A 26,834-nucleotide genomic window follows, 5' to 3' on the forward strand; every position below is an offset into this window, starting at 1 on the left:
TCGGTGGAGCGCTAGTCCTTTCCCGTCCATCGACGTGGCCGCACCGGTGTGTCCTCGTGCAGCCACGATCGTATCGTTTATCGATACGCACACATTGTTTTTCGTCGTTTCGTCTAATTAATCAAGATAAAAGTACAGAAAAATCGGCATTTTAAAACGTTCTTTGACGATCTTTCCGAGCGGATCGTTGTGGTGGAAAAGAAAATATTCAATAAATATTTATCGCGCTTGTGCTGTCGTCATCGATTTCGAAACGATCGTTTTTTCGTGGCTTCCTGCTATTCAACCGGTTGAGCGCTATCGGCTCAAAAGTCCGCTGATCAACGAGCGGATTTTCGTGCAACACGCGAGTTCTGAAATCACGTCGATCGGTCTGCACTTTCTGACGCCACGTGACACCTCTGAATCGTCAGATCTCACGATAACAGTGATCGCATATTTGTGGAATCGCCAGCAATCGGTGCCATTCGAAGAGAAACTTCGACGATTCGTATCTCCATCGACATGGTGTTGTTTATCGTGCTTTAGCGAACTTACAGCCGAGCCTCTTCTCCTCAACCGAGTTTCCTTACGTTTTTCTTTTTTTCAATCTTCGTTTCTATTTTTTTGTTGTTTTTATACGTTGAGTGTGACGTCAGACCTGTGTTAACATTCGACTCTGCTGGGATAAATAATCTTTTACAAGGTGAGTGTTTACCAATCACGTCACTTTTATTGCTCCAATGAAAATAACGAACGGTCGAGCGACCAGTTTAATCCATGACGAAACCACTCGAACTCAGTCTTTTTAACCGCGAGAACGACATTTTTTATTTTCAACAAAAATTCGTCAGTGCCTGAAAAAAATTAAAATTTCAATATTTCCGACCAATTTGCCAATTCCGCGAAGCTTCTCGTTACAGAATCCTCGCGCACGCCGCGTACCTTATTCGCTTGTTCCTGCATTCAAATCTCCCACGATCTTCGCTCGCCGCCGCGATCGTCGCTTGTTCGCGCGGCCGAGTCTCTTCTCTCCCGACTGCATCGTTTTATCAACCTTTTCTCCACACTTTTGACTGTTCGAAAAACATTTAAAAGCTAACGAAAACCTCGAAAGAAACTTCGCATTTGACGGACACAAAAAAGCCTCGATTGTCGAGAATAAAATCGCGATTCTCGATTTCCCGAAAAAATTAACTGGCTCTTGAGAAAAGCATAACGGAATCTTGGCTCTAAGAACAGTCAGAGGAAACTCGAATTGCAAATAGCTGCACACGCACAGGCTTTGAAAAACGTAGTGAAATGAGAATCTCGAAGGCGATAAAACAGCCCGAGAATACGGCGCTACCGTTTGTCATAAAACTTTTCGGAACTCGGTCTGCTGTTTGCCCGGAGGCGAATGATGATGTTTTTTTTTTGTTTGTTCAAACTCTCGAGATGCGGTCCGACCGCGGTATGTGGAAAAAGACACGAGGGCCAAGGGTTGAACGCACGTGCGGCCTTCTTTGACATTCGAGGCCCGAAAAATATTGAGAGCAGCGAATAATGTAAAGTCGCGAGAGAGAGAGAGAGAAATGGCGAGCGTAGCGAAATGAAAACATTATATCGTCGCCCCTCGGCGGTCGCCTGTTGGTATAATATTTGCCTACGAACTACAGTGGCGTAATTCGTCGTCACAATAGATCACACACCGCATGCACACGAGCGTTACACGACCTCGCTGTTGTGTCCGTACGAAATCACGCATACGATAATCGAGAGAAGAGAGAGAGAGGGAGAGAGAAGAAACCCTCGCGACAATCCGGAACACTTTGCGAGAGAGCGGGCATAAATGAATGTGCGTGTATGCGTGGACGAAGCGTTACAATTATTATGCATATGCCTGTTGCGGGGCTTCCCATGTCAAAATATATTTATTGCCCTGCGTTTATTTGCCGTCTCTTTTAATTCTCGCTCTTCTCCACAGACTCCTTCGAGTCGTTCTTTTGTGACGGTTTCACAGGCACGGTTGCCGGTGAAAAAAAATTCTGTAACATAAGCCGAAGTGTGTGTGTGTGAGTGTGTTTTATTCATCAGTTTTATGTGGTTTTCAAGGGGGGTTACGAGCCAGGGGAATGGGGCGGAGTTGCAATTACGAAAATGATCAATATTCCGATATCAGAAGCAATTGCGCGTCCATTTACGCTACAAATTAAATGTTTCGATCGGGTATAAAGATTGGATTAGAACGAGGCGAAATAAACGCACTGATCCAATGCGCGAGTGCGATCGTAAAGCCGGCCGGAGAGAGTGAGAGGGATCGAGAAGAGAACGCTCTCGGCATGTCCGCGTCCCGTTCCCCCTCGATGCTTTTCATATTTGCATATTAACCCCTGGCGGAGCCGCGGGGTCGTGATCCGACTTAACGCCTTTTCGTCGATTTCAGTGTGTGGCCGTGCCCGTGAGCACGTTCCTTCCGTGCTCAACGTTCGTCGCAGCAACGCGAGATGAGCGGGACGATGCCGGAGAAAGAATGGTGGCGTTATGAAATGATCGCGAAAAGAGAAAGAAAGACGGAGAGCAATCCCGAGAACGAGTGTCATCCCGAGGCTGCGCGGAGGGGTCAACGGATTCAAGACTCAATTGACGCTCGAAAACGGTACCCCCCGAGACATTATTTCTCAAGAACAAAACTGTTGAGTCTCATTTTGAAAAGATACGGTCTCTAAATGTTATTCAATCTCGTAAAATCCGAGCGCGTCCATTGCAGTCACGTACCGCGTTACATCGGAATCCTCTTGGGAACGTTTTCTTTTATTTTTTCATTTCCGTATAATCGCAACCGTTTAATTCTCATTTCAGTCAAGTTCTCTTTACGTTCCCACTCATATTTCTAATCGCTCGGGAATCTTTTCGTGGCGAACTCTCGCGGTCAGCGTGCGTTTTCGAGCGTGATTGACCACGCGAAAGTCGCCCCCGGCCGTTCCGCATGACAATTGTGACGACATCTGACGACGCGCCCGCGCAACGCCGCACGACACTCTTCCTCTTTGCGCAGACTTGTAACGGTCCACGCGCCCCGTTATCTCGACTCCTTATCTCTCCTCGCCCTCCGCGACGCAGCAGCCCATTACTTTGAGCTCTAAACCCTTGTGACACGCGACCAACTGCACACAGGGACAATGCCCTCGAGCTATTCCAGCTTCGATGTGACACGCTGATAAACCTGCTGACTGAAAACGGCGCAGATGACATCCGGGCGAAGCGACACGCCGGTTCTCAGCCGTCAAAATCCTCAACACCGGATCTCCCAGTGCTCGGAAAAAGACTGAATTTATAAACAATCCCGAAATACACGAGCAGCGTGGAGGCTCCGCCGTTGCGAGATTCGCTCGTGAGCCAAGCCAACGTCAAACGTCCGTAACGAGAAACCCTCGAAAGATCCTCAGCAATTTATAACGGGTGAGAGACAGAAAGTGCAGCTGGCCGGTGCGCGCGAGTCATTCAATTTATACGAATCTGAGGCAGAACGAATTCGAACCAAGACGTTACCCGCAGTCGCTCTGTGTACACGTGTGTCAAGCTTTTCCCACATCCACTTAAAGGGTTGCTTTTATTGATGTTTCGTTGTTCCGTCGGTTGTTTGAGACCCTTGAATTATTTTTTGTACGTTTCTCGCACTCGAAATATCAGCAGCGCTGTTTCTTTTAACGCTGCGCGCATGTACAGTGTGTCGCGAAAGTCGGGCTGGAGCTTCGCGGAAGATCACGGAGTCTGGTGCTGACTCGATGGAATTTTTGCAAGAGTCAGAAGCGATGAGCTCGAAGCACGCAGTGAGACTGGAAGTCACGGGAAGATTCGTTTGATGTTCCCCAGCTACTGCAGTCCGGAAAAGTTCGAGGATGGCCTCTCGCGAGTCGTCGTGATCTCAGCACTTCCGGGACATCCGGTAGACCCGAAGTAAGGGTAGTTGAAGTGGAATTGTAACGCGCGTGATATTCGTAACGTGGCCAGTAAAATAGTCGTGAGTGTCCTGTTAAAAATCGAATCGGTCACGGCTGAAGGAGTCGAACAATGTGACTCGCGCGGTCGGGTATGCCGCGGGTTGCGCATTTCTATGTTTTGAGAGTAAAAGCGGAGCTCAAGTGTAGCTCCGAGCAGGGTGGCCTTTGGGAGGTTCATCGTTTTTTTCTCCAGCTCGCTCGCTCGCACGTTTCCTCGTTTCTTGCGCGCATGATTTTCATTCTGCTCCGATCTCGCGCTCCGTCTCTCCTTTATTTGTCTCGGGTCCTCCTCTTCGCGCGACGGGGACTAAACTGTCGCGATAAATGATCCTATCCGGTTGAAGGTTATTAATTGTCTCCGAGTGCCGAGGAGCATTGTCGGGATCGCGAAAACATTAACCGAGTCAAGGCCCCCGTGTATCCTACCGAGAAAGCATCATTTTTCAAGGACTTTGAGAGAAAGATGGGGACACCGGGAGATATGAAAGCATCAAAAAGATGAAGAAAGAAACGCTTTGTCGACGACGCGCGTGTGTGTGGCTGCCCGTCCGTGTTTGCGTTTGGATCGAGCGCGATCTCAAGAGCTCCCATCATCCATCAAGACGATCGTTAAAAACGCATCCACCGATACAAATTGCGCAGAGACCATAAGAACATTCGTGCCTTCGTGCGCGTCTGTTTCGTTAACTCAGCACAACGGGAGTGGAACGACCGGCCTTCGTATGTCTTTCGCTCACTTCCTTTTTCCCCGTATATCCTTTTTTCTCACATTTTCTGGGTCACCGATGAATCTCACATGCGCTCATTGTCCAGCCGCCCGGACTCACTCGCACTCCTCATTCTTCCCCCATAAACTCCCTTTTTCCCTCCTCTTTAAACATTTTTCTTACATTTTCTCCAGCTTAATTCGAAGCTTTTTATTTGCTCCCCTCGCGTTACTCGGCGAGCCGATCCTCGTGACGTTCGCACTTTTACGACCCAGCGCTGTATTTTTTATCCCTTTTGTCAACGGTGACTGAGTTTTTCGTAAAATTCGCTCCCAACAAAATCATCATAAAAAATGACGCAATTACGACCATTTTTTCGTTCATATCGTTCCATCGAAGCGCTCGTTGGGCTACGTCAATAATCGGGCTAAATTATATCGCCCTGGGACCCTCTGGAAATTTTCTTACGCCTGAACTTTTTCGAGAGTTCACCTCGCAAGAGTGCCTGAGGAGAAGGAAGAAGCGGGCAGCGCGAGGATCGACACTCGACGAACTAATCCAGCAGAGGCGCCAACGAGCCAGTCCTAATTTAAAGTTAATTAGCCTGACGATCGAGAGACGAGATGCTCAACTCGCTCGTACGAGCTCTGCCTTCCTCCTCCATACTTTTTGTGCTCCCCTGGCATCTATTCTCTCTCAAAAGCGAATGCATAAATCATGATTTTACGGAGGAATGAGGAGGAGAGACGAAGGAAGCAGTGAGAGAAAAAAGGGACTTTTAGCTCCCGTGATAATCGCTCGTTACCGAATCCTCGAAGATCTTTCTTAGCCCGATCGCTGACCCCTTGCGTGATCATTCGTTCTCCCGATCCCCCCGCGCCAGGGGGACCAGCCCTTTTCCAGCTCTTGGGAGAACGAATTTTCGAAAAAACGACTCATTCCCGTTGGAATTCTCCTTAGTAACGAGAGATCCGAGATTGTCTCAACGCGAAGATGAAATCTGATTATCCGAAGCTCCGAAAGCCCAGAGACAAAGCAAACGGGATTTCGTCGGAAGCGTGTGCGTCGGTTTTCCAGCTGGAAGTAGAAAAGAGCGTCGACAAGCGGGCACAAAAGGTTGAAAAAACTGGTGATCGAGCATTCGGAACGAAGGTAAAGGGTTGTCGAGGAGGATCGCGATTGGGGAACGAGAAAAGTCATTACGAGAGATAGTCGGCGATACGGAGGGATGAATCGTGGCGAGGAGAGAGAAAGAGAGCGCACCAGAAAAGGGGAGGGAAGGGTCATAAAGGGATAAACGTCGCACGGGACTCGAATTTAATGGTGCGTAAAGTGGAAGTAGGTTGTTGGACGGAGCGTGGTTCATCCAGCACGTCTCGCCCCTTTTCTTCCCTCGTTTGCCTCTACCTGCACCCGCGTATATGGAGTGTCCCGAGAGTCCTGTTGGAAAAAAGCCCACGGAAAGTGAAGCGCGGAGCTCCGCGGGGACGGAATTCGTGAGCCCGAGAAGTCTGCCTCACCCTGTGAACGAGTTTCGGGGCAAAAAGTATCACGATCGCTCCATTGAGATTCAAACATGTTCTCGATCGAGCCGAGTCCCATATGCAGAGAAAAAAAGAGGTCGAAATACGAGCTGGCAGCTTCCTGGGATGGGGGAGCCCTTTATTTTCCTGCACGAGTCCCATCCCCGAGAGAAGTTGATGCTCCGGTGGAATAAAGAGTGTCTTCCCCGAGCCGGATCTATCGACTTCATTAACAAGTGTCGGGGAAATATTGACTCTGGTGGAAAAAAAGTAGGGCGACGATGAGCCGGAAGAATTGGTCCTTTAACATGGGGAACAGTCGAGAGTCGACTGGCTCTCGGAGTTTATCGATTCGAGTCGAATATCAAAAGCCCAGTGACGTCGGTGGAGCCGCGTGACTCACCAATTGAAATGGAAGCGCAGCGCGAGAGAGTTGAGTAACTCGAAAAATTGAAAACAACGCTCACGAATACGAAACCGCAAAGTGGCCGGTGTTGCCGCATATCGCCCTGGGCCTGTGACGTGCCATGAATCGAGCGCATGAGAATCACTCGTTTTTCAACATTTATTTTCACCGTTGGTATTATTCCATCGGCTAATCTTCGCCATCAGATTTCCTGGTGACCTCTAACCAAGAAAGTTCGAAAGAGTAGCAAAACGTGCAGGTCTCATTTCAAGATTTCAGACTGGGATAAGCCTCACGTACGCTCTCACGTGTACTCGCTGGTTTCGTCCCCGAGCTTTCTCAAGCCGCGATTAGTATTAACGATCGAATAGGAGAGATAAAAATATGAGCAAGTACTTTTTAGCTGGAGTTTTCGTAAATTTTGTTTAGGATTAGCCAAAAAATTCAACGTTCCGCCGTTTTGTGCATCATAAAATGTAAACTCCTGAGCATTCAGCACTGTGGAGGTGAAAAAAATCGGCGACTCAACGAAACACTCGCTCTGGCTTTCTCCATCTTTTTCTCTCCTGGACGCGTGAGTCCGCAGCGCGTCCTCGTTGAACCCGAAGCTCATCAAGGGGCAGGCGAGAGGATCGCGGGCGTAAAACGATCCCTCGCGTAAAGCGTTCTTGCGCGGATGGGATTTTTATACGCGATACACAAGTAGACGAAAGCAAAAGAAAAGATAATTCGAGCGTTAACGAAGCAGCCGAATGCAGCGCGTCGAGTCCGCCGCACACTCGCGAGTCTGTACGCTCCGTCGTTAAAATGGTGCGCGAGCACACGCGCACCCGCTTACGAGCCAGCGTCGTTGTGTTAGCTCCCTCGTGCTGGTCGAGTTCTTGACGCAATTATCCGTGCAAGTGTCCTATCGGTTCGAACCTCCCGAGGAGAGCTACGAGCTCTAATTATCCTCGTTTACAATTCTCGTTAAAATATCTCTTCTGAACGAGCAAAAACGTTCATCTTCTTGGGCAACTCGCTCCGCGCGCGGTTGCGCCTCTCGCGAGGAGGCGAGTCGCATCGCGGGATGCGGAGCTGCTCCTAAAGTTCAGTCCTCTTTATTCCATTCTACTCGGTCGAATCTCTCATTTTGGCAAGAAACTATGAAAATGTGATTAAAACGAGTGGCGAACCCTGCCGAATATTGCAGCTCCTCTTCGATCCATCGATCCTCGCGGCGGCGCTAATTTATTCCGCAGCCTCCCGATTAATTATCCCCGACGTTTCTCCTCTCGCGCTGCGGGCCTACGTTGAATATGTATCGGGACATTTAACGCCCCGCGATTCGTTGACGGATAGAAAAAGCCTCGTCCGCTCCAAGGGCGGGCACATGTCGGTGAACTCGACGGCGATGCTCGCGCGCGCGCACTCGTAAGCTCGTAAAACAGCCCGCGGCGACCGGGCGAATCCGACGGGCTAAGAGGTGTTCCCTCTTATCTAGATCGCGGCCCAATTTTATTTCGGTTTTCAAGCATATATAAATTTCTATAAATGTGTAGAAAATAAAAATCCGGGGAACGGAGATGAGAGAATGAGCTCCGTCCCCGCCTCGACGATCTTCCGTATAATGCGCCGACTAAACGAAATAAAATAATATGAAAAAAACGTACGCTACAGTATTTTAACGCCTCGGCAGATGGCCGTGCCGCCGAGATAGCGCTGATTTATGGAACGGTATCGGAAAAAGGCAAGAGCTCGATACCTTCGAACGAGTTTCCGTTTCTCTATACAGGGTGCCACAGAATTCAGGATCAATTAGCTTCATTTCGATCCCGCGACGCGAAATTCCGGGTCGAATAATCCTTGGAAATTTCTCAATCGGATCGCAACTTGGACCGCGAGTGAGGACGAGCGAGTAGCTTAGAGTATCTCGACTCCGAATTTTGATCCAGGGCACCCTGTATGAAACAAATGGTTAGACAACGCGATGAAAATGAGACGAGAGGATTGAGAGCGGTGCGAGGAAAATGTGGAGCCTAATGGCTCTCCTCCGAGGCTTTGTTTCCTCGTCCGGTGTGGCGTGGACCAGAGGCTCACTCGAATTGGAAGCCATTCGAGTAACGGAACACTCTCCGAGGCTGTAAATGACTCCGAGACTCTCAGCGGTCCGATTCTTCTCCTTTTCTCTCCTCTTTCTCTTCTCTCATAATTCTCGCGCCTCCCCGCGCCGCGAACCTTTTTCTCCAAGAGAGGCATTCGAACACCCCGCCCTCGTACGAGCCGCTCCACTTTGGAAACTCCGAATAAAGAGCAAACTCGTATTCGGAGGGGTCTACGAGTGAAAACGCGAAGGAGAGAAAAAAGGAGAAAATATCTGAGAAGTTGGTTCGAACGTATCGCGAGAACCCTCCCGCGAAGAAGCAACCGGTTGACCTTCCACGTTTTTTTACTCTCGTTCTATTTCTCCGGCGCCCCTATTTCTTTGATCTTCCTCGCGATATATTTCGTAGCTCAAATACTCCGTTGCGACTAGTCGAGGATACAAATTAACGCGATTTAATAAAATGGGAATTTTTGTAATTGCAGATGAACCAACAGTGCAAGGTTTGCGGGGAGCCCGCAGCCGGTTTCCACTTCGGGGCGTTCACGTGCGAAGGCTGCAAGGTAAATATCATTCTTGGAAATACGATTGTAAAATAGCACGAAACGAATAAACTACGGTGAAAAAAAATGTCTCGATCCCTGAACCGAGTCCAGAAATATCGAGTTTTAAGTGAATTTTAATGAAAATCGCGGCATGGAAAAGGCGATGCTGCGAATTAAAATGAAAAATAAAGAGGGAGGGAGGAAAAAAGGACTTAATAAGGCGAGGCCAATCGCGGGAATTTTGCTATTCTTTCACATACGTATGCCGATAATAAGCCGTTGAAAAAGTGGCGGAAAGCGCGAATCGGATTTATTGCAAATAAATAGCTGCGCACACAGACACGTGTTATTTAATTACTCGTATATATAGACGTATGAATGAGTGAATTGCGGTATTTACGACGCTGGTATATAATGTTACTCTTAACGTACTCGCCGAGAGAGTTCCTCTGCGATGGGAGCTTGCTGAGGGCGATAGAAAAAAGGTCTTAATACGAATGAGGAAAAAGAGCTGCGCGAATCTACCAGTGAAATAATCCTAGATGCTAAAAAAACGATGGAGCAGGAAGGTAAAAAAGGAAACGAGAACGAATCCGTAAGTGGACTCGAAGCGAGAATCGACCGCGACTAATCGATTATACTCGATCGTTCCAGCGATTTGCTCATCGAACAGAAAAGGATGAAACTATCTCGCGGTGCGAGCTGAGCGCGCATTGCGCACCCATCGCTTGTGCATATAATCACGTTTATTTATTTATTTATCCTCCCGACTCCATACATTTATATGAGAAAATAAATATGGGCATTAGCGTTCATCACTTTTGCACACAAACTCTTGCCTTTTTGACTCCTCGTCGATGAGCGTGGATTTTTCGATCCTCACCCGCGCGACATCGATTTTCGATCATCTCCGATAAAAATCCGTCGATTCTATTCGAACGAAAACTTGCGTAGGCATTTTTTTCTCCAAAAACAGCACTATTCGCTACCCAAAGCCCCGCCGGACTCGAGTGCCACACTCTTTCCTCGATCTTTACCGTTCCCCCGTGTAAAAGGCACTTTCACGAATCCTTTCACCGTACCTTTGAACAGATTGCACACGCTGCACAACACACACACACACACGCGCTCACTGAGCGACGCGATCGAAAAAAAACGGTTAAACGCTCATCAGCGATTATAGGTACCGAAACGCTCGTCGCTCGAGAGCCTCCAAAGACTTTGTCACCCTGGGCAATGAAACAGCGATTTCGTGGATCTTGCCATCAGGGCTGAACATTTCGTTCGAATATTGAGAAGAAAAAGTAAAAACAAATGAACAGCAGTCAGAGAGAAACGAAGCGACAGCAACGACAACGCCCCAATCATAATTCGATCGATCGAACGACGAAAGGCGATAAAAATGGGAATTGATGGTTTTTTTGTCCAAAGGAAATGAGAGTGTAGGATAAGAGAGTGAGCGGAATGAGCAAATAGAGGAGGCGATTTGCTGTTATGTGCGGTAGGTAGTTATTTTGTGATCCCTCCGTTTTCCTTCTCGCTCAGTTTTTCTCGCTCTCTCACTTTCCATGTGCTCGCTCACCCAGGAAGTTGATAAAAAGCGCAATCTGGACGACCGGTTGCGAGCATCGTTCCGCAGGTATTACGACGACTATATGTATCGTCGAGTGTAGCAGCGAGCAGCAGCAGCAGCAGCAGGTGCAGGCTCCAACCACGCCGTCTATACTACCAACCACGTGCTCTCCTCTCTCGCACAAGCCGGCGTCGCTTTTCATTCTTTTTTCTCGTTCTTATGTTTATTTTTTATTTTATCACGTCGCCTTTTTATAACACGAATAGGCGAGTCGAAATAAGAGAGCAGAAACTGCGTACAAACTTTTTGAGAAGTCTGCAAGGGTTTTTTTCCTTTTTACAGTAGTCGATGCTGGCTCTTGGAAAATTTTTAAGAGAGATTTTTGTGAACTTGATCGATCCTTTCAATGCTTGTGCATCGAAAATGGGTATTTTGGTTGGAAAACTTTGTTTTTTTAAATAAAATTTCATATTTTTGGAAGTAGCGACAAATTTTTCGAAATATTTTGAAAAAAAAAAAAACAAATGTTGATTTTATTTGCCTGTTTCTGTGAAGATTCTCAATTCCTTGAAGGTTTAATCGTGACTCATTCAACGTTATACTGAAGCCACGAATCCGACGTCTTCGGAGCGGAGGAATACTTTTTTGTGGAAAATTGGTCGAATTCTCGTGACGTCGTTTCGTGGGGCTGTTGACCTCGAATAATCCACGTAAACATAGTAATAAAGCGTGACACGAGGCGCGGCAACGAGAGAAAGATAGAGGGGCGCGCAAGGGCGATTGAAGATCCGTGCGAGTCCGTTGATTCCTTTCTCACTGACATTCCTGGGGAGTGACCGGTGCTCTCGTCAGTAATTGGATCTCATTAAGCCCCAACAACAACGGCCGATAGCGATTATCCTAGTAGTGATTCGTTAGTTTCATCCCTTTTCTTGTCCCTTTTTAACTCTCCCGCGCGCACTCACTTCGTGAAATCGATCCGAGACCTTTCGGCCGATTAGACAAATATTCAAACGCTGTCAGAAAAACTTCATTCAATTTTCGTTTGAACATATAATGTTCAATTAATGAATAAAAAAGTATCAAAGTCTCTTCGAATTCGAATATTTTGAGCAATGTTGTTCGAAGGAGGAGACTTAATGGGAGATAACGATAAAATGTAGATTTGCTTTCATTATACGAAGTGGAGCTACATAAAAAACGCGTAAGCTCTTAGGTTTTAGTGCGTGAATTTCGATCGTCGTCATTCCGGTTTCTTCTCGAATGTTGTTTTTTTTCCTCTTATTGGCTCATTCATTCGGTGTCACGATGCTCTGTTTCCTCAGGTATGGGATCCCATAAATACGAGATTTCTCTCGGTCGGCTTACCGTATCGGACACTCACACCCATCGGTATACGTTTAGCGTTTCTCTCTCTCTCTCTCTTTCTCTCCCGTTTACCGTCCCCTCTCTCGTGAGCTTTCTCTCCTTCGTTTTATTCATTCTTATTTATCTCGTTTATTCGATTTTTAATATAAAATATTCGTGTCAACGTAGCTCAATGGTTTTAGAGATTCGTTCAATATGTATAGCTCTCGAATCACATTTATCGTGCGCCCAGGTATGGAAAGAGAAGCCTCTCCCTCTCTCTCTCTCTCTCTACGAGCCTCGTACATTTATCTAACGCGTATATACTCGAAAATATTCTTATATACATACACGTGTAATGGAGAAGAGGTCGCTCGACCGCCCGGATTTTATCGTTAAATTCATCGTTCCCAGAGATCGAGAAAAGAAGGAAGGTTTAATCGAGCGAGGGAGAGAGAGAGAGAGACGGCGGAATGACAAGTTCGGTCGGTAGCGCGGTCACACACGTGGCTCCTAGAGACAGTATAGCGCCAATTAGAGTGACATTCGAAAATCTTTCAGATAATTTAGCATCGTTCTCTATGAGAGCTCTCATTAGCATACTAACGATTGCCTCGGATTCCCAGAGCGTGTAACTGAATTCTTGTTTCGTTCTTCAACCCGCTCTTCGCTCCAGCATTTTTGCTTCATCCTGCGCGGTGTTAATTATTTATTTTTCGCAATTTTTTATCTCGAAGGTGAAGTTGAGTTTGGACGCTCCGAACGAATTGTATCAACCCCCGACTCGTTCCCCTTCTCCCGCTGGCCTCGATCTCTCCGCGCCGGTTTTTCACTTCCTCGTCGTCATCCTCCTGAAGAAAGGAACGTGGGTAAGAAGCGACGGGTATTAAAATGATTTTCGTCGCGAGCGTGGTCGGTGCACCGAAATTTGAGTGATTCTCGCGTGCACGCGCGCGCGCGCGCCTGACACCGTTTTTTACACCTCCTTATATTTCTCAAGTTGAAGAGAATCGCGTCAACAATGATACCGACTCGCAGCGAATTCGGGTCGACCCGCACGGTGATGCGCGTTCATGCTTTTGTCATGCTAATCCCTCAAAAATAACACGCGCGCGGGAGCCCATTGTTTCAGCCGGTTATGGTCGACATGCAAATTCTTTTTGTATATTAATATCTTTGTGTGCCAGAACAAAGTAGATCCATTGCTGATATTTTGGGGCTGAACAATGAGGTCCCACTAAATAATTCTTCGTTCACGTGCCCATCAAATATCGATGGGAATTTCACACCCGAATTCATGCAACCGACGAACGATTAACGGAAGCATCGTAAAAAAACGCCTTCGCGATTTATTTCTTCCAACCCTCCGTTGCTGAGCGTTGCATTTGAAGAAAGTTGGAGTATTGAACGCGACGAGGATTGGGCCTCGTGCTGTTTCGAATTGTTTCTCTCCTCGTTACATATATTTTCACGGTTAAATATCGAGAGAAACGCCGAGGACGATGACGCTTCGGAGCTTCATTGATATTTCGGGGCCGCGATGCGCCGCGTCACCGAAATATCGCTCCTCCTTCTGCGAGCAGTTAATATAGAAGCGCGATTGAAACCTCGATCGCTTCTCTGCGGATGATTCAGCGACGAACTCGCGCGCGGTTACATCGATAATTAGGTTCGCGAGTACGACGCTAACGATCGGGAGGATATCGGGGACGCGCGATATTCACTAAAAGATAAAAGAAACACTCGAGAATGAAGTGGGGAGCGAAGAAAGTCTGTAATGTATGGAGATTCGATGCGACAGTCAAAGAAAGCCGCGCCATTTTCTCGAGGATTATTGTCGGAATACGTGTGTATTCGCGAAATTTGTCTCCTCCCGGAACAAGCAACTTTTGTATTCGGAGACGCGCCTTGCGCGGAGGCAATTCTTATTTTTCTTCTTTTCTTCTCACCCGGCACAGCTGTCCTGGTCATCCTCGCACCGACCTAGAATCTCGGGGAACTTCCGGTCGTTCAATAAACTATCGCGAAACGCGCTTACGCGACGAACGGCTCGCGCGGCTTCCGGTTGAGATCATTTCTCAACTCAAACGTCATTCGAATCGCTGCAAACAGATCTCGGAAAAAGAAACGTCGGTGAAACCTCCGACTGAAAATCACCTGATTAGCGGCTCGACGAGGAGGACAAACTTCTCGCGGAGGCAACTTTCGTCAACTAAAAATAGATTTCACCTTTGACAGTCTCTAGCGACGAGCTCGTCAAAAGGAAACACCATTTTCGAATCTCCTTTTTCTCCGCTACCGAGAAACTTCTCTTCCGCTCCTTCCTCCGCTCTCCTCTCGTGGGTGTGCCTCGCGAAATCTTCTCGCCTATAGAGCATTTTTCTTCCGAATATCTGCATGACAATGAAGCCCCCAATAATGGAGTACTCCGTCGCGAGGTTTGAAAAAGCCTAATATTCTCATTGCCTCGCTCTCCGGAGAGCGGCTCGGCCGACGAGTGTGTCTCTGTGTGCGCGTGTGTGTGTGTGTGTTACCATTCCGAATTCCGAACGATCCCGAGGATGAATCACGTCTCGAGCTGCGTCTCGGAGCCTGGAAATATCCCACGAGCTCCCGACACAATCACGAAGTGGATTGTGGACGAAACTTTCTCTACTCAATTAATACGCAAAGAGCAGGCAAATTAAACGGATCAGATTTTCCTTAGCGATTTAATATACTTGCGAGAGAAAAGCAGGAAAATGTCAGTTTTAACGTTCCCTCGAAGCACTGGATCCAACGGAAGATGCGCGGACCGATGCCGGGAATGAGCGCGGACTCTCGGAAGCTGCGAGTCATCGTGCTTGCTGCGTGGGACCGCTCGGGCACATGCGCCTGTATACATATGTATGTATGTAGGTGGCGTATACCCGGAGGATATATAAAACGTGACCCAGGGAGGAAACCGCGAACCGCATATAGGATCCATAAGCGAGCGATTTACGACTTGCTCTTCTTCTTCTCTCATATCCTCCCAGGCCTTTCTCAATGTATGCTTATTCACGTGTATACATATAGAAATGTGAGCAAGGAGGAGGAGGAGGAGGAGGAGGAGGAGGAGGTTTTCTCGTCGTTGTGTGTTCCCCTGGTTCACCTACCGCGACGCTATGTCCAACTATATATGTGGGCCAAGTCACCACGACGCGAGACTCGCGCTGGCTTTACGACGACTTTACGAGCTAATATAAATCCTAGTCTCGCGGGTCACCCGAGATTCATCGAGAGCTATTCGATCTCGCTCTCTACAGAGTGTCCCAGAAACCGCGTCGGGGGTCGGGGGTCAAAGCTTTTGGAAGTTGGAGCTCGCGGAGTCGAGGACTTTGGGTTTCCGCAAATGGTTCCAAAGATTCTGAATAATCGAGTCGCGATATATTCGCGATCGAAGTGGAGCTAGTTGCCCCAAGAGCCGACCAAGTCGCACGTGCTGCTCATTGCCGAGCGTCTACGTGGCCCGATTCAGCAACGCTCGCCGCTGACACAATCGCGCACCAAATAAACCGGCAGCTCTACTTGTGGGCCCATCGCCGCAGCGATCACCGCCCTTGATGAAACGCGCTCGCGTGTCATCAAGTATTCACGGGAAGCTTCGCCATCGGCATGAACGTTGGTACGGCCTCGTGTGCTCCCTCCAACATGTCGAATGTCCCACACCGTCTCTTTCACCTCTTGGAACAATCGAATGTGCCCGGAATTGCTCAACGCGACGAGCGCACTACTCGTCTTCGGTCTCGTCTCCGATATCTGACGAAAGCCTCTCCTCGGCCCACGCAACTTCCACGCATATTTCGTCGCAACCGGCGTTGCAAAACCGTGATGAAATAACTCTTTGATCCGCGCATGAACTGGTAGTTTTGAAATTCCAAAGTATCCGATCGATCCGTCCTTTTTTCTCAACGAACCAACAGAAGCGAGAATTACCGAGGGAATTTCAAGCTTGCGGAGGCTACGAAACGGAAACGTCCGCGAGCGAATCGATCAGCTGCGGTGCCGCGACAACCTCCGCGCTGATAGGTATACCGAAGCGTCACGTAGCGCGGAGCACTCCTCGTGCCAGGATCCCGGAGCTCCCTCTCCGCTAACAGGAATGGCACTGGAGTCTTGTACCAGCTTGTCCCCCGGACTCTGGTTATATCTCAGCGACTTCTTATTTGGTACTTACAAGCTTTCGAAGCAGCGGACAGTTTCGAGCCCCTTGTGCAACGGTTGCCCGAATATACAGCCATTCTTACCTACCGTACAGCATAAAGTAGGATATAAAACGAAATAAGTGTATTTTAAGAAAAAACGAGGCGAGTACAGGCTCCGGCGAGAAGGGGGACTCGGCTTAGAATCGCGCAGGGATTCGAAAATCGTGACGATATTCTCTCAGCTCCAGAAGTCCTTTTCCGTCTGTTTCTCTCCGTGTCGACGGAGAGAGAGAGAGAGAGAGAGAGAGACATACGAGTGTGTACGTGAGCTCCTACGATTCTTGGCTCTTGTCTGACAGAGCTGGTACAGTCGCGACGTGGCCACTATGTATTTATTCCGCGAGGACTATTCCCGATCGGGCGCTATGTGTGTGTGTGTGTGTGTGTGTGTGTGTGTGTGTGTGTGTGTGTGTTTCTCAGAGGCAAAATATCTCAGCTTAGAAATGCCTCGTTTCTGTGGTTCTCACAGTTTAAGCCGAGCGGAATATGCAGACGGTCAAACCGGCGAGCGCACGCGCTTGTTTACATGCAAGCAGATATCCGAGGGAAGAGGTCGCACCGAAGAACACGCGGACCAGAAATCACGAAACGAAAACAAGAGTGACAGACTCGATTCCCTCGTTCCCGCAGCCGCGGCCCCGCGCTTCTAAAACTTTATATGGGAGAGAGAAAAAAGAGAGCGAAGACGAGGAGGCATCGCCAGGGGAAAAACGAGTACGAGGCGTATTGAGCATGCTGGAAGCGCGCGCGCACGCGAGGCAACCTCTTCGGCTTCAATGAGCGAGAGTGACGTACCGGCGACTGATTTATTCGCGCAGACTCTGCGCGAGCTTCCAGCTCTCATCCGTACTTCGAATCGAGTCGATTGAAAATTCGCTATTCAGAGGGCCCTTTGCCTCGCAGCATTTCGATCCGGACTGGCCAACGACTCGACCCGGCGCTCCTGCAGCTCGAAAAAACCTGCTGGAAGTGTGTCAGTTCGTTACTGTATTTGTACATTCGGAAGCGCCTATTCAGACGTGAGAAACGTCCAGCGCGATTGAGACACCTGGCGGCACAGCGATGAACAACGAAGGCGCAGAGCCGAGCAGACTCTCGTCAAAACACAGGCATGCAACGGACCAGTGTTTTCCACTTTCCGTATACATTCGATGCTATTCGCTCGAGTCTAATAAAAAAAGCACTGCACGAATGCGAGAGTAATAAGTGTACAACACACTTATGGCATGTATGCTCGCGGGACGCTCTGAATATGTAATAGCCGGGTACATACAGTTTAGGTATTTAAGTACGATCTAACGTAGAGGAATGTTCTCAGGTTCTCGGTATACAGGTGAAACATACTAAATCGACGTTTCTTCGAATCTATTGCGTTAAAGTTGCACTGCTCACCCGAGATCATGCCGGAGTCAAAGATTAACGATTATTACGAGCGGTGCAAACGCTCGGTTTCTCGTCTTGTAGAAGCAGCCTCCGTCGCGTACGAGCTGCTTGAGAGGGAACTATGCTTCCATTTTTACAGGTTTGCTTTTTCAGCGAATCTTTCCTCCGTGGTTTATTCGTTGATAGGGAGAAAGTATGAGGCGCGCGCTGCGGCTTTATTTGCCGGGTATTTATTCGAAGGAAAAATAGGAAAGTGGCTTTTAATCGCGTTAAAAAGTGCTCCCTTTGGCTAAGAGAATCGACGCGCTCAGGCTTCCGGCTGGCTGCGGCGCAGGTTTCTCAAATATTTTCAGGATTAGTAACGCCTCGGCGGATCTCGAGGAAAATTCCACGATCGCGGTCGAGCCGAGCAACGGTCCGTTCCTCTTTGACGAGGCTATGACGGCTCCGGAGACACGAGATCGCGAGTGTGCTCGAGTTCGCTCGCCGAGGAGTCTAGTCATCTCTCGGGGAATGCCGCCCGGAGGAAGGAAAGACTCGAGAGCAGCGAGAGCGTCTGTCGGATGCTGCGGAACGATTGGAGCTACTGTGCGCGCCCGCGCGCGGTACTGTTATTATAAGTAAACGCGTGTGCGTGCTCTCCTCGGCGATGTCTGGGCACGAGCGCGCTCTCGTCGTTCCCTGGCCGCGATTATGAGCGCTCTCTTGGAATCACGTGAAGTTTTTATTCCCAGGATTCTCCGTGCACCGCGCGCGGACATGTCCGATAAATTGATTTAACCGCGGTCATGACCACGCGCGATCTCCGCTTCATTAATTTCCATCGATCTCGTTGTCGCACTTCCACTCTCGTCGTCCGTCCCGTCGCCACAATAAATTTCCCGTGCGATCCGACCACCGGGGCACGTGCTCGTCGTGCCCGCGCGATGCACGGAAGACACTGGCTCTAAAACCGCGCCCGAGATTCACTTGCATTGCGAAATTCTGAGGAGCAACGTCCCAACTACTTTTATCGCCGATGAACCGCTCTCGGGATCTCGACACCCCGGGTGCTCTTCCATTCCACTGGCAAATGGATCGTTCCAGCAAGGAATACGAAAAGAGCAAGAGAAATGGTCCGGAAAACCCCTGCGACGATCCCGCAAAAGTGAAGTCGATCGGCTCGATTTCCGAAAGAACGAAACGAAGGGGACCAAACGTTTGGGCGTTTGGAACGTTTTAGCAAGAGAATTCTGCAACCCGAGTCGCTCCGAGCGAACCTTTTTTATCACTGTCGTTTTTTTCGACTCGCGTCGACAAGGCGAAAGCATGCTACTGGAACTATCCGTCTAGTTGGATTTGTCCAGAAACGGCATAGCTGTCGGGACCCAAGAGGTTGCGCACCTCACATGTCGCCCAGGTTAACAGTGATCAATTGACTCCGATCTGCTCTCGCGGGGCGTAACTCCAAACCTGGCGATACGCACAACCTGTTGCCAAGTCCGCGAGACGATGGGAAATGCTCTCGGGCTCCCAGCGAGACTCGTTTTATTTTCCTCCTCTTTTTTCTCTCTTTACCTTCCTTTTTTACACATACACTCTATTCCCGACTGCACAAAAAACCCTGGCAGCTCTGCTCCACTTATCGTTATTAACTGCTTGTATAATCCCAGTATTTTGTCGGCGAGGCGCTCGCTGACTAATTCCTTCGATCTATAAATCCCCGTGTCAATCAACGTGTCGCTCGCGTACAGAGTGTGTTCCACAGCGCACTTGTCGCATCGGTGATCAATTTTTTTCCTTCATTTCCCACTAATACGGCACGTTTATTGAATTTGTCCAACAAATCTGTCGATTTATTTCATCGTGCGTTTGAAATTTCGGTTTGACTATCGCATTGTTGATTTTGTGAGGAAACGGACGTCCGTTCTTCATCGTTGAATAAAATCGCAATTTTTCGCCTCTTTTTTACGTTATGCTAAAAGTTGCCTAAAGAATAAATAACGATCGTGTCATTTGACTGGATAATTATGCAGGTTTTTACGTCCGACTACCTCGGCAATTCGAGATTTTTGCTTTAGAAATCTGCTCCAGTGAATTCTAAAATAGTTGCCTCCATTTGTACGCGCATACGTGCGATGGAGAACGAAGCGAGTGAGCGTGTAAGTGATTTTTTTCCTTGAAAATTGCTGCACCGCGTGACTGATCGACTCGCCGTCGAGGCTTTATAATATCGATCACATTCTCGGCGGCTCATTTCCGCTGTACGGAAAAACCATTGACTCATTATTCCTCGGTCTCGACAAAATTCTCAAATCCTCGGTGATCTTGAATCTCGTGATGCCAGCGCGCGCGCGCGCGCGTGCGGAGATTCTTCAACGAAAATAAAAACAATAATAATGAAAAGTCTGCGAGGCGAGCGAAAGAAGAAAAATTCGAGATAAATGCCAGCCGGAGGTATGCGCGGACACTTTTTTTATCTCCATCTTTCTCTCTCCTTTTTAAACCGAATCGGGATTGCATTATGGCGCTTACAAATCGCTTCAGGATTCCGGGCGCGCCACTTGATTTGCGATAATCCCAGTACCGGTACAGAAAGACTCCCGAAGAGAGGGAGATTGAGAACGAATTCGTCGCACGCGCCCCTAAATGGCCTCGCAGCTTCGAGATCGTATTAAATGTACTCTCCGAGGAAAGCGATCTGCGCTCACTCACGGGATGTCCGAATAGTGGCTCTCGACGGAGGCGAAAATGTGCTGCGACGCTGAGAAGCCTCGCGAGTCGTTTCCACTCGGTGTTGCCCTCGATGATGCGTCACGAGTTTCTCCTTCCATCGTCGCTCTTCCTGGCGACACGAAACATATTTATCAATAACGAATGGTCGAGCAACGACCGAGTCTCGACGCGACTCCTGGCACACTCCGTATAAAAGAGACTCGCGCGGGTGAGATTCGCGTGCGTGAGTCCACGCACTCGCGCCCGGTTCTCGCTACATCTCTCCGGACGTGTCGTGTGGAATTGTTCGGATAAAAACTCGAAGAACACCTCGCTGTGTGCGGACAGGCTCGTGCGCCACACGCCGTCGTTTTTCGACCCGCACATTCGGCTCACGCGTTCGTAAGCCGCTCCGGCGGGATTGCGTTACGCAATACGCGAATCCCGTTGTCCCGTTCGTGCCCGCAGGAGTTTCGCGCTCGCTGCGCAACGAACTCTCCCGATCGTTTTTCTGGCCGTGGGTCTCGCTTTTCGCGGGTCGAGCTCTTGCCTCGTTCGTCAAAAAATATCGTTGAAAGATCGTCGTGAAAAAAGTTTTTCGTTGTGCCGTTTTCCCGAGAAGCGAACTCGCGGCATGGCACCGTGACCTCTTTCACACAGAGCAGCAATGACAGCCACGGATCATCCGACGCACGAGAAGCCTCTTCGCTCTCTTCTTTTTATACATTTATATGGCGACCGTAACGTACAGCGCGCGAGAGAAGTCCAGAAGCGGTTCTCTCGCTTCGTGTCTTGATCAGCGAGAGCGTTGTTCGGTCCACGATCTAAAGATCGCTACCGGAAGATTGCACGCTGGAGAAGTCTCGGCGTACACAAGGGACGAGAAAACTCGCGGTAAAAGAGCCGGAGCTTGTACCGTGCCAAATCCAATACCGAGGCTTCTGCATCCTCCGGAGCGTTTCCACCACGACACAGAAGCATATTCCCAACTTTTTCTACGGTTTTTTATACCGAGTGGACTCGAGTCGTTCTCACGATTCGCATAGTGGGAGTAAATTTTGCATTTCCGAAGACGAAACTCGCTATTTTTTCGATCGAAATGCATAATCGGGCTCGAAACATTTCTCTCGAGTGCCAGCCTCGATCCGATTGCACTTGCTCGATTCTCCGGACATCCTGTATACGGACGAAACGGCAGCGACTTTCATAGCGTTTCGTACGGAACGCACTAATACTCGTGCGAACAATTTTACGCTCCGGTGCAACAGTTTCATCGGATGACACGTCATTTTCCCAGCATGCGCGTTCGTCCGCCCCAAGTCGCAAATGTTATTTCCCCTTCTCAAATATTTCGCGCAGTGGCTCGGCAATCGCGGCTGGGAAATAACGTTCTCCAGTTCGAATATTCTCGGATTTTGACGAGACCCTCGAAATTCGCTCGGCGTTTCTTTCCGGGATGTGCTCCTCAATTCGTAGCCTTTCTTGAAAGTTTATTCATTTCGCTTTGCCGCGTTCTTTCCATCTCCGTGCTCTCGCTATTCCCAAACGCGATATGACATTTCGGGCTGTTTTTACGTAATTTTCATTTATTTTCGATCAAAACAATCCCGTGCAGCAGCTGCACGGCTATAAATTGTCGGGATTTAAGAGCGGAGCCCCGTTATATCCGAGCTTTTGGGCGTTGTAGGCCCTCCGATAATTGGATCCCCGTAACGGCCTCGCCTCTCATCGCCACCCACGCGTCCAACCCGATCGAACTCGAGCCACGAGTCCCGCTCGGTTTTTTCAACTGCCATGCACCTTTGAATGGGCGACGAAAGGATCGAGGGGCACTCAACCCGCTCTTCGCATTCCGATCGCGCCTTTATCTCGCCGTTCGCACGTGTCAGATCACTCGAAACACTTTCAACGAGATTTTTCGTCAAGTTTCAATCTCAACAGCCGATTTCCAGTTTTCATTCGCACTACGGAACTGAAGGAACGAGAATCATATCCTAACGAACGATTTTCGTCGAGAAACATTGAAATATTTTATCCCCAAATGAGTAATCAGAGTTTTAGTATCTCGGAGAGAAAAAAAAACGAGGCGAGTCGTTCCCATGAGATTGCACGTAGAGCCTCCGCCGAGAATGACCGAGCTTGCTCCACGGTCAAAGCTCGCTTATACAAAAGATTCAAAAGCACGATCGTAAATTAAAGCCCGATGACCGTGCGAGCTGAGTCTAGAAAGTGCCACGGGGTGTACGGGGCCGTCCGAATGAAAGTTTAACCCCGCACCGCGCATACAGGCGTATATATATATATATATGGAGAGGCATATATGAGTTTTATCGTCGACCGACAAGCGTTTAACTTTACGATCGACCACGCCGTATAGTATAACGTATGATCTACGGTTTACATATATGCAAACGCGAGGTATCCCTGTGTACGAATACGTATATATTTATACATGTACGAGCACTTCTTTCCTAGGTAGATCGGCATGCTAATTCTCGTGACGCGCGTAACATTAAACTCTGGCGTTTAATCCGGTACAGAGAAATGCGCGTGGCTCACGCGCGCGTGAATTCTCTTGTAGCGCAGCTCCAAGAGTGTTTAGGTGCACCAACGCGAGCCTCAAACGGGTCGCAAGAATAACGAAGATAATGAAAGGAATTAGGGGGGAGGAGCGGGGGGGGGGGGGGGGGGGGTGGAGAAATCATCTTCCCAAGAGTTCACGACTCGGGTTTGCGAGCAAAGACAGAGGGGCGGCTGAAGTGAGAGTGGGGAAAAAACGTTTTTATATATTGCAGTGGACGGAGTTCGTTTGCGTGAGCTCGGTTCATTCGGAATTTAATATTCGTAGGTTAAGAGGGGAAGTTGATTCGCGAGATGGGAGTGGATTTGGATAACGATTGGAATTTTATCTTTTGTTTCAGTCTTTCTTCGGACGGACGTACAACAATTTGGGGAGCATATCGGAGTGCAAAAACGGTGGTGTCTGCGTGATAAACAAGAAAAATCGAACGGCGTGCAAAGCGTGCCGTTTGCGCAAGTGTCTGATGGTCGGAATGTCGAAATCGGGTTCGAGATACGGGCGGAGATCGAATTGGTTCAAGATACATTGTTTGCTACAGGAGCAGTCGAACGGTAGTCAGGGCGGGGGTGGCCCCGGTGGGCCTTTCGGGACGGGTTTCCTGCCGGGCTTTTTGCCCCCTTCTCAATCCCATTCCCACCAAGGATCGGGTATCTACGGTGTTAAAGAGGGCAAAGACCGGGCTTCCCCGAGCCAGGAGGACCTGGCGTTACAGTCGCATCTCCTCCACGTTGCGATACTGAAGCAGGAGCGTGAGCGGGGCAATAAATCGCCACATCCGGACGACGTTGCTCTTCAAAATCAATTGCGGCTGTTGGCCTGGCAGAAGGAGCGAGAGAGGGCGAGTCAGCAGCCTCCGGGTACGCCGCCTCGCGACGGATCACCGCCCTTCGCTTACAAGCATCCGCCCTCGACGTCCCCGATGTTCCCGGTTAACTTTGCCCAGGAGAAGATGGCCCTCGCCTCCAGCCCGCCCGAAGTCTTCCGGCCGTTTTTGCCAGCGTACAAAAGGACCGCCGACACGCCGAGCGACAGCGGCGCCTCCTCGGTCGACGGCGCCGAGCACGACGAGTCCCGGAGCAACTCGGCGCTGAGCTACTTCAAGGCCAGCGCTTCGCCGACCCTCTCAGAGCGGGAGTTCCCACCGAGGAAAATCAACGCCACGGTCACCCTGACCACGAGTTATCACCCCCACCACGGCCTCGGCCTCATCTACCCGCCTCCGGGTCTCGTCACCCCCGCAGCTTCGCAGCACTCGCCACGAGGTGGCGACCTCCTCCTCGTCAGTCCCAGCCCGGGCGGCTTGGCCATCGAGCAGGACGAGCCGATCGACCTCAGCGTCAGATCGACCCGGAACTCCCCCAGGCCGAGCAGAACCGACGACGTCGCTAGCTCTCCCTCGCCGATCGACACCGATCGGGACACCACCAAGAACCAGGAAACCACCACGAAGAGTAAGCCCCTCGATCTTACCCTCGGCGTCAAGAGGCCCGCAGAACTTCCGCTTTCGCTCTAATCCCCCGCCTCCCCCGCCCCGGAGCATCCGCAATCACCCGGATTCGTATATCATCCAAAAACCGTCAATTCTCAACGCGTGCGTTTTTATTCACGGTTTTAACGCCTTAACCTTGTCCCGGCCTTGGGACAAATGCCGACACGATATTGATAAACGTGTCCCACCAATTAACGTTTGCCCCAGTGGGCAACAACTCGCCGAGATAAGGGGCCCGAAAGAAATGTGTTCAACCTGTAAATATCCCCTAACGGAGAATTCATCGCGAAACCAATTTATTTATTATTGCGAAACTAGGTAGACGAAAAGTTTTATTTTGTACATGTGCTCCTCTGTTATTAAGCATTATTATTATTATTATTATTATTATTATTATTATTATTATTGATTTTTTTCACTTTTTCATTATTCGAGAGAGTTCATTGTTTATGTATATTGCAGCGTGGATCGATATTATATTAAAATGTATGATTATATATAAAGGAGTCGTGAATAACGAGGCCAGTAGTAAAGTGCCTTTATATACATCTATAAATATGCATATATTTATACAATATGTGTGTGTATTATATTTATGAAAACAACCACAACAACAAACAATCGATTAACGTGTAAGAGTAAAAAATAATGTTTTTCAAAATTGGCCCTCGGATGAACCGAGCCCGATTTTAGGCTGCTCTGTTAAGACAATCTCTAGCCAGTAAACCACACGGAGAGACTTTTGTAGCAAAAATTACTAGGTTTTTATAGTAACGTCGGACCACATCGATATTGTAATAATAATCGCTACAGAGTGTGTCAAATAATGCAAAAGTTTGGGGAACCATTATCACTGTTCAAAAATGAACACCGAGCGAATTTTTATCAAAAGCATAGTAAACAATGAAATGATTTGATGAAAATTTAGGAGATAACATAGCAGTAGTTTCTCTGCGCTATACGAAAAATTGCTTAGTTTCGTATTTTCCCTTTTACCGCACTGAATTTTGCTCAAGAACATAGCAAAATTCATGCGCCCACCAATTATGCGAGGCGTTGCGAGTGTAAACATGAAAATTAACCAATGGCACGTAGTAAAATTTCAAGCAATTCGTCCAGTCCAATTCACCAATTTTTAACATTTCGCCAAAGACACGAGTGACATTCGGATATCGACACATCGTTCGATCTAAGAATGTCGCAGACCTAAATTTTGCCTGTCGTACATAGTAAAATTTGAGACACCTGCTTTCGGCATCAAAATTACTATGCACTTTGGTGAAATGTAATAGAATGGCGATATAGAACAGCGCTGCTATAAAACGTAGCAAATTTTTCTATGTATTCATCCGAAATATTCGTATAAAAGTCTCCCCGTGCATTATCGTTGAGTCTCAACGAAATGCCTGTGTAAACGTATTTCGTTAGTCGAGTGTTTCCCTGCGGCGTGGACGTCGCCCCGAATCCATTGATGTCCCTTCGTCAATCGTTTTGTCGGGCCCCGGTACTGCGAGCACTCGCACATACCGTTTTTTTATTTCATTGTGCCCGACGAGTAGTGCGACGCGTCAACCAATTGCGCAGAGAACCTCCCAAATTATAATAACAAGTATGACTATTTTGTAAATACAGTTATAGAAGCGTAAGAGGTGATGAAGAAACGGCCAGTACCGAGAAAAGCCAGATAAATTAAATAATTTTTGTTTTATCGAGAAAAAAACACAGCGCAGTTCACCGTTTTATTGATTACGTTCCTGACCACGTCGTCCCGATGCTTCCTCGAACCGCACTCCCACCCTGAAACTCGTCAACTACTACTCGTCGAGAACTCGCATTTACATGGTGGAAAAAAAAAAAAACAAAACCTCTCGAGTGACACGGGGAAAAAGGAAGCGAAGGGAGAACCTGCGTGATTCTTCATTGACGAGTGTACACAAGCGGCTGGGCTTTGTGATCTTTCGGTAAGGATATTTACGATGGAGCCGCTGTTATTGTAGTCCGCAGTGCAACTCTTGGACGTTAATTCTAAATCGCTCGCCTTCGTCTTTCTTCGTCTCGCTCCCTCCCGCTCTCTCTCTCTTTCTGTGCTTCTTCGACCAATGCTTTTCTCGCGTCTCGGGATAGCGTTCGCTGCAAAAGTTGAATCCGAACTCCGGAGATTCGTTGGATTGAGAAATCGGGAGATGAAAAAGTGTCCGCGGTGAGCTCGCGACTATCGATTTTCCCGAGGAATGAAAATGCCAAGACGAATAGACGCAGGAGGAAGAAAAATTTGGAGTTTTCTCCTCCGGGTTCTCCACCATCCGTCGTTTGTA

At 48.6% G+C, this 26,834-nt stretch overlaps 1 protein-coding gene across 2 annotated transcripts; it reads left to right on the forward strand.

Moving 5' to 3' along the window:
- Window positions 1-25,358, forward strand: LOC122416138 (protein embryonic gonad-like). 2 transcript variants are annotated; one of them, XM_043428840.1, is made up of 3 exons: window positions 1-685; window positions 9,167-9,244; window positions 23,371-25,358. In XM_043428840.1, the coding sequence occupies exons 2-3, from the start codon at window positions 9,167-9,169 to the stop codon at window positions 24,541-24,543; spliced, it is 1,251 nt and encodes a 416-aa protein (XP_043284775.1). In that variant the 5' UTR covers window positions 1-685; the 3' UTR covers window positions 24,544-25,358. The 2 variants fall into 2 exon arrangements, with proteins under 2 accessions (XP_043284775.1, XP_043284776.1); XM_043428841.1 differs by lacking the exon at window positions 1-685 and adding an exon at window positions 2,425-2,617.
- The last annotated feature ends 1,476 nt before the right edge of the window (window positions 25,359-26,834 follow it).

The sequence above is a fragment of the Venturia canescens genome, chromosome 9 (assembly GCF_019457755.1).
Source record: "Venturia canescens isolate UGA chromosome 9, ASM1945775v1, whole genome shotgun sequence".
Classification (NCBI taxonomy): domain Eukaryota; kingdom Metazoa; phylum Arthropoda; class Insecta; order Hymenoptera; family Ichneumonidae; genus Venturia; species Venturia canescens.

Bases quoted from the DNA above. Each gene is read 5' to 3' on its own strand.
- LOC122416138 (XM_043428840.1), top strand. From the start codon at position 9,167: ATGAACCAACAGTGCAAGGTTTGCGGGGAGCCCGCAGCCGGTTTCCAC. The intron at 9,245-23,370 runs GTAAATATCATT...CTTTTGTTTCAG, and splicing joins TCACGTGCGAAGGCTGCAAG to TCTTTCTTCGGACGGACGTA.